Source organism: Notothenia coriiceps, unplaced genomic scaffold (genome assembly GCF_000735185.1).
Source record: "Notothenia coriiceps isolate Sejong01 unplaced genomic scaffold, NC01 NC01_scaffold00000339, whole genome shotgun sequence".
Taxonomy (NCBI): domain Eukaryota; kingdom Metazoa; phylum Chordata; class Actinopteri; order Perciformes; family Nototheniidae; genus Notothenia; species Notothenia coriiceps.
In genome coordinates this window covers 7,755,231-7,763,942 of record NW_011333040.1, presented here as the reverse complement: position 1 = coordinate 7,763,942, position 8,712 = coordinate 7,755,231, and the positions used below count along the sequence as shown (strand labels likewise).

The window sequence follows — 8,712 nt, the reverse complement described above, 5'->3', positions numbered from 1 at the left end:
TTTAGAGGAAGAGAATCGCTGGACATTGAGGTGCAACGGGATGTGAGAAAAGCCCAAACGATTGCCAATCGATTGAAATCTACCTATCGATCGGTACCGAGAAAAGGGGTGCCAGCCCACGATAAGGACCGAGATTGACAGAGTGACAAACCAAATGAAGGGATGGACGGAAATGAGCCATGGCTTATGTACACAATTTACATTCATATCAACAATCCAACCTCCGCCCTTAGTATCGGTATACATTTAGGGACATTAGTGTGCGTAGAATTTTTTCATTGAGTCGATGTCATTCCTCGGGTACAAGCGGCCACGCCCGTGCCGTTTTCCATCGGAGAGAGAATGCGGCAAGGGGGGATAAGCTGTAGTAACGTGTGATTACAACGTCAGGCAGTTGCCGTGATCAAGAGTTTTAAAACGATCGATTAAGTTAAGATAATAAGCTATCAGCAACAGAACAGGCACACGGTATACCCGGAGATGACAACAACAACAACCGGAAGTTACAACATGCTTACCACAATAGTGGTTCTTTGATTCTCTCTGAACTGCCTGGTCTTTTTAATGTTTAATGTCAACCATTTGTGCAGATAGCGTAAAGTAGAAAAGATCGCAGATGCTAATGTAGCGTTAGCATTTCTCCCCCGGGCTTAAATTGTGTATTATAGAATGATCACACCGGTGTGACAGTACTCTTCAAAGGGTTCAAGAAATATGACGACTACTCTTACGATTTAACATGTTGGGTTACTTAATATTACTTCATGTTAAGGCTAATAAAAATGGCAAGGCTGTAATGCTAACTAACGTGCTAGCTACTAGCAGTGACGTGCGGTGAGGTTCATGGCTGGTGAAGCACTGACTCTTTCAGAGTCAGATTTACAAATATTATATTTTGACCTTAACATTTTAATCTTAATTAAATCAATCTTAATCAAAATATTCGGTTATTTTCAAAAGCTTTTTTAGTCTGATGCTTCGATTCATTTTAAACAGACCGTTCAACAAAAGGATAGGCCTACCCAAAATCTAAATATTGGATTGTTCTTTCTTAGTAAGATCCCACTTTCATGACAATTGTGGTCTTACTTTGACTTGAAGATTAAGTCCATGCTCTCCTTCTGGACAACAATCTCTATTAGTTTTTTGTAAAAGTCCTCCTTATCTTCCTGCAGTTTCAAACGTCTAGTTTGTTGTTTGTGTCTACCGTCTCTGCGTAGAATAACAGTAGCAACAAGAACCTGTGGGATCATGTGCGCCCCCTTCAGTGCGGCAGAGGTTATGACTGCCTCCCCTGGTGCTTTTTTCATTGCCGTTATATGATGAGACCAGCGAGCCTAAATATCATACGTGAAATAAGTTATTTAGAGAGTATGGATGGCGAGGATAAATGTAATAAAAGGATCTACAAACATTACATTGGTGACCTACAGTGAGATGGTAACAGGCATGCGCTTAGGGCCCGCTTTCCAGCCAGTTTCTGTGGGGTGACACATTCTGAGGTTAGGCAGAGCTCATCTGTGCCTCACCTCACCCAACCGTAACTGGCTTGAGCGCGCTCACAAAATAAGTGCCCGCGCTAAATTAGTGCCCGTGCTCCAGCAAGTTACTGTGGGCTTACGAGAGGCAGAGCTCGTCCCTGCCTCACTTCTCATCGCTACCCGTAGTTGTAGCGGAGCTCGGCAAATTTGCTGATTTTGACTTTAAAAAGCAATTGGAATCATACATAAAGCACATTTACAACACCGATCAGTGGAGACATTTTATTATTACTATTTAGTTTTTCTTTAGTTGTTTTTCCGTTACATTGGAGTATGACAGGTGAGGCTCTGCCTCCCCTGCCTCCCCTGACCGCACGTCGCTGCAACATCCATAACATTCATCTGCTACTTAGTCATTATTTATCTAATATATCATTCCAATAGCTTGCATATAGACTCTTATTTCACTACTTCACTTTTTTTAAACTTTTTCTTTTTGTACCGGTATTTACTTTTTAATATTTACTTGCACTATATTTTTCTGTTTTTCTGTATTATTGTGTTGCTCTGTTGGAGCCTTTTTTTCTCCCGATTCCGATCTTTTGAAAATCACGTGATCGGCTCCGATCCCCGATCACGTGATCGGATCGGGACATCTCTAGTTTCAGTGAAAATACATGCGTTTGGGAAGTGTTTTTACAGGATAAATAATACTCCGATTGTGCCCAAGGAATTTTGAAGGCGTTTATTAAAATAATTATGTTTTTATATTGTTGTTGAAAGCAATCCCATTTCCGTCAATTCGTAAATACTTTTTTAAAAAAATTCTCACCGTTTAGGCAAGCCAGAAAAAAACTGTTGTTTTCCTAAATTTAAGATAGAAGTTAAGATAACACATGGTATGTGTATTTGCAAAACAAATAATAATTTTTTTGGTGAAGCATTCCTCAATTAAAGGATAGGTTCTTCAGTCGAATATGGTTACATTCCACCATTAACGAATTGTGTAGCTGGAAAATTGATTTATATTCATGTATTTTCTCTCTACCTCAACATAAATACATTCATGCATGGCAGAGGAAGCCAGGTTTCTCCAGCAGTATTAAACTGGATCTCTCAATTAAGGAAACCTGTTTTCTTATTAATTTTAAGAAATGAGGTGACACCCAAAAGACCATTTAAAGACGCAAATGACAAAGTGACTCAAACGGCTGCTTCCCACCTTACATGACCACACACAAAACACTGTTTATAACGTAAGGGCCCTACTTCACTCAATGAGATAACAGCACGTGTCTTGCTCTGCACAGCATTCATTGCGTCTACCATGCTGGTACAAAAAGCGTGTGTGTGAGTGACAGACAGGGTGACACACAACCATTACCACCAGGCGTGGGGATTAGTTGTTTCTGTTAAACTACCCAGACTTTCTTTAGATTAACACGGCCCATCTAATCCAAGGGCCAGTGTGAGATTAGAAACCCTGTCTGCTTTGAACCAGGGGGCCCCGGGGGACTGCCTTTGGGATGAAAAAGAATGTGGGAGGGAAGTAATAGGGGAAGTGGAGACATGGGAATAGAGAGAAGAGAGTACTGGACCTAGTGGAGTTATTTCACAGGGATGAACTAAAGGCAGGAGGTGAGGGAAAAAAAAGGGTTTAACAGACAACAAGGACGGAAAGTGAGATGATGATGAAAATATACGAGCACAGACTGACGGATGGAAGAGCATTGAAAGGAAAGATGGGTTTGAGGAGTGAATGAGACACAGTAAAGGGAAACTTAGAAAAAGTGAACACACACACACACACACACACACACACACACACACACACACACACACACACACACACACACACACACACACACACACACACACACACACACACACACACACACACACACACACACACAGAGAGAGAGTTCTATATAAAAATAGAGCCGAGGCCAGCAGCTTCCTTCAGCGCCCTGCAGCAGGGAGGTGACTTCATGCTGCCCTTCACAGCATCCTCCTACATCCCTTCTGGGCACCTCGTCTTCACTGCAGCCTATTTTCATTACATCATCTGATTTGGTCAAGTTAAGAAAGCACTAAAAGGCTTTGAAACTCTAACCACGCTATTTAACTTGAAATGCAAACACGTGCAGCCCTCCTGCTGTGAATCAGAGGTGGCTGACAAGAAACAAAGCTTTGCATCTTAAATTGGCTTGTGGCTGCGCTACCTCACACACATCACAAGATAAGGATCAAGTTAAGTGAAGGACTGCAACACAAATGCAGACAGGAAACCACTGTAACACGGTTAAGATATATATACCTATTAATTGAACAGTAAACACCCAGAGGCGTTTGCAGCAACAAAATAATACATACTTAATTTAAAAGAAAGAGATTAAAGAAGGGAGGGGTTCGGGCATAAAGCAATGTTTCCTACCTCTGGAGTGTTCGATTTTCACCGCCACGCAGGGCCCCTCATCAGCTTTGACTTTCCTATCTGCAACAACAAAACACACGTTTCACTATAACAAGAAATACGAGCAGATATTTTAATACTCCCCCCCGCATCTGAGGCGGGAGCTTCGAGCTGTTTCAAGCCACCCCATGTTTTATTTAACACAAGCACAGACTCAGTTTTAGTGCAGAGGAGATGAAAATGAGAGTGGAGGAATAAGAGCAATATACCATTTTGAAGTCTCCAATAGCTGAGACTACATGCTTGACATGCGTGATGGGAGAAGAGATTCAAAAGCTCTTCTGGTAACTGCTTTTATCGAGATCAGGGGTAGACATGTGTTTGTTTTGAGAGTGAAGAAAAGGGAGAATATACCGCCCCTTGGAGAAAACTCTAATTAGTCTGTCTGTGATATGTAGGGCATAGTCTGTAGGGACAGCTCACACTCTTTCAACACAGCCGTTTAATATGCACATAAAAGATTAAAGAGAAAATAGCAAAGGGCGTAAAAACAATGATGGGCTCACATAAACTTAGACACAAATAAAAAGACACAAACACACACACACCCTTTGTTTGATTTCATATGAAATATCAAAGCTGCAGGATGATCAATGTCGACATGCAGCAACATGTGCAAGTGACACACACAGCACAATATAAGAGCTGTACAAATCAAACATGACCTGACTCTATTCAACTCTTCACTCACTGTCAGTGATAATGATAATGACACAACAGTGATTAACCTACAAATGTAATTGAGGACAAAAGGTAAAGTCAATAATTCGATTATAAACTCATAGAACTGCTGTAATTTACGGTCTGATAGTAGTTCCAGCATAGCTATATGTTGCTTTACATGTTTTACAGACATTAAATACATTTCTTTTTGATTTTATGCAAGGGGAGCCTCCCTCCTCTCTGCATACGCATTTATGATCAAATATTAGCAGGAGAAATGTTAACAGAGAATAGAAAAATGTATTTCACTGGATTTTCTGAGGTCACAATGACTGTTAGTTTCACTTTTGGTAAGGCGGTCACAGGGAAGAGCCTCAGTGAAGGTTGCAGTGGCGTATATAGATCAAACATAGGTTTCTATATAACTTAAATATTGTATATTAGCAAAACGTCTACAATTAGGCTTTCAACAATGAACACAATATCTGATTACTCTAACACAAAACTTGAAGTGAACTGTTCAATCACAAGAGAATGCAAGAAAATGTCCTTGTTTTTTGAGAGACAATTAAGTGTACATATGTAACAACATTCTAGGACTTTATTTACACAGATATTGTCATTGAATTCATAGTTTTCTGTTCATGTGTCACTTGTCAGTGTTTCCTTTAACTCACCAGACTAGCACTCAGCATTTATCACATTGTCAGTTTGGATCTATCACCACAGTAGTAATAGAGTGTGGATAATGCCACGTAAAGGAAAAGTGGACAAACTCAGTATGGGGTCGTGAAAAAGCCGAAAGGAGGTACAGATTTGTGTGTGTGTGTGTGTGTGTGTGTGTGTGTGTGTGTGTGTGTGTGTGTGTGTGTGTGTGTGTGTGTGTGTGTGTGTGTGTGTGTGTGTGTGTGTGTGTGTGGTGAAGGGGGGTATAATATCCTGGCTCTGGGATTAAAGGAGGGCTTTCTCCACCCACCATCTGGACTCCTCATGACAGGCCTGCCTGCTGTTCACTAGGGATGCCAGTGATTATTCGAATATTCATTACAGTCTCCATAATCGAATATTATTTTTAAAAATCGATTTTATTTATATATTTTTTATATTATTATTTATGTTTTTGTTTTTTTTCTGGCTTAGTGTCAACCAAAATATAGACCAATGCTAATAATAGTAATAATAATTGTAAATGGCCATTGGTCACACCACCAGTTTGTTTTACTGTAAACACCGACCCCGCCCCCACCCCCCTCTCCCTCACACGTGTGACTAAAGATGAACAAAGCGGCAGGTAAAAAGAGTTACTCCTCGTGGAACTACTTCGAACTTACAAGTCCAAAGGAAGTTAAATGAAACAAACAACGGAACTCCTTTTGTCTGACTTTTTTTTTCTCTCCCGCGGGGCGGCGGTCGGTCGAATAATCGAAATTCTTTCAGTTTCACCGAATTAACCTCTCGACTAAAAACCTAACGACAAACTCAATATTAAGACGGCTTAAATCAAAAAAAAAAGACAATGAGCGGTAAAACAAACCCCTCCTAAAGGACCGTTACACGTGGACAAAATTACGCAAAGTTTAAGGTGACATGAATTATCTCCTTTGGGTTTCTGTATTTCTTCCGTTCTACGATTCTGAAAACGAATCAACCGTCGAACACTTTAAAGTGTATACAAACTGTACCTGTCTTGTACGTAGTTAGAAGAGAGGACAAGTGGATAAGTGGACGGGTCAAAGACACTGGACGATTGACTGTCATTTGGCCATACTTTCTGTCGTGTAAGTTACTTCTTCAGCTACGACGAAAAAGAGTTGGAGATTAAAAAAAATTGCTTTAGCTCTCAATTAAGACTAAGGAACGAAAATGTGCGGTTGTTACGACCGAGTGGACATACGAACTATAAAAACACTCGTTTATCGGTTTGGTGTGTTTTTACGATTACGAACTTTTCTGTGAAGGTCTTGTTCGTGTGTCGAATGGAAAGTCCATTTTTTATCGATCGTTATACATTAAAGTTTTTACAAACAAATAAGTTTTTGGAAATCAAGTTGGTCTAACTAGCTAACTCTAGTATATGACATAAGAGAAAAAGTTCGCCTCTGGACGTTAGACGTGTGAATAACAGATAGATGTCACCCCCCGTTTTTTCATAAAATCAGTCGTGGTAAACAACGTTCAAGAGGGGAATTTTTCTACTCTTACGCGCGGACGATAAGAGTAGGATCCGATATGGAGTTGAATACTTCTCTGTTTTACTCCTTTTTTTTTTTAGGTCCCTTTTAAGTGTAACAGACTAGAAATTTCGTTAAAGGTAACGAATTTAAAGCGTAAGGCACTCTACTGTGTCTTCAGCTATCCATGCAATCGTAGTAGTGAGGGCTACTATTCTTGAACGGCTTCTGATTAATTGTTCTTTAAGTCTGGAGTTTGTACACCGAACATCCAATCGGGATTTTGCCGTTTCTACCGAATGGAACCAGCAACGAGACCCAGTTTGACCAGGAAGTTACCCGTAATTTTGCTATTTTTTGCGGGACGACTTCAATTAGGTATCCATTGAGGTTACACAGATAGCAAGGGAACTTTAATAAGGACTATTGAGGTATTCGTGATTGTTGGACGAAAAGGTAAAGGTCTACAGTCCGCTCTCTATCCCAAGCGAAGAGTACGTTTTGACAGCACCTGTTATCGTATCAAAACTGGATTTGATCGATTTTACAGTTTACAGTGAACAAACGTAGTTAGAACTATGTCCCATGAATAGATATACGACATGAAACCTAGAGGATTTCGAAAATTCAGATGGAATGGTAGTAGGTTCCCCATCAAAGTATATTCATTTTTTCTTAAAAAACCGTGCCTGTGATATGAAATGCAAAGAAATGTATGAAGTTAGACTTAAAAAAGCTTTTATTTTGTAGAAATAATAACTAAGACTGAGAACATGTAGGGTTGAGTGTCCAAATAGTAATGAAAACTCTTTTATATATAATTAAATTGGGAAAATCTTCCCTTCTATACGCAGTAAACAAGACCTTACCAAGTAAAAGCGTCGGACTCTGGACTTTTTTGTCCGAGTCACGAATTGTCCATTTCCAACGATCAAAATTCCATAGAAATACCTTGTCAGAAGAACAGTCAGTGAAAAATTTACATAAACTTAATAATATTGGTTGTTCTTACCGCGTCGAGACTAAAAGTATGTCACCGATTAATTCTGGAACATCCACTTGAAACAAAGTGTAGTGAAAGATTTTAGGCTGATTGGTGAAAACAACAAACAACTGGGTAACAGGTACCAAACTAAAGAAAATCGACGGGAAAATACGAAACGCAGTCTCAAAAATCATTTTGATATTGAGTTCCCTAATACCTTATTCTTATTGTCCTTCACCTTGTATGTCCTTTCCCTCCTTCAATTACAGTCTGGTCATCGGACGTGGTCATGTGAGACGGTAGAGTATATAGTAGGTCATTTCCCAAAGGGGTGTGGGTGGAGAGTCTTTGTGTGTGAATACAATTGGAAATATAGGAAGTTCCTACAACTATGGATAACGAGACCGAGTCACAACACAGGAATAAAAAGTCACAAACTATATCATTGGTGTAGGGGGTGAAAGTCCTTTGTTATCCGAACACCACTAAATTCAGTGTATCAGCTAATTGCCTTCCCCCCAATTTCAACTACAATTCCCCACAACAGAGACAATTTCTTCCACAGACTAAACATACACGGAAAAACAATTCAACGAAATACACCAGTCAAATAAGAACTTAATACCTTCGATATATTGTCTGGACTCAAGTTAGAAAATGACATGACACCACACACACACACACAACACACAACCACCAACACACACACACACACACACCACACACACACACACACACACACACAACACACACGACACACACACACACACCACACACACACACACACACACACACACAACACACCACACAACACACACACACACACACACACACACGACACACACACAACAACACACACACACACACACACACACACACACTTGTCATCCCCGACGGTCTTTTGACGGGTACTAGTTTTAGCTAATAAGCAGTCGGGAC

General features: G+C 40.1%; 1 protein-coding gene across 7 annotated transcripts in view; it reads right to left on the bottom strand.

Moving 5' to 3' along the window:
• Positions 1-8,712, bottom strand: part of fgd4a (FYVE, RhoGEF and PH domain containing 4a) — a 184,909-nt gene that overhangs the window by 39,013 nt on the left and 137,184 nt on the right. For 6 of the 7 annotated variants that reach the window (XM_010769760.1, XM_010769766.1, XM_010769774.1 and 3 more), the window contains one exon: positions 3,916-3,975. The exons of the other annotated variant lie outside the window; for it this stretch is intronic. In XM_010769760.1, coding sequence (XP_010768062.1) covers positions 3,916-3,975 — 60 coding nt within the window. The remainder of the gene's footprint in view (positions 1-3,915; positions 3,976-8,712) is intronic. 7 annotated transcript variants of the gene reach the window in all.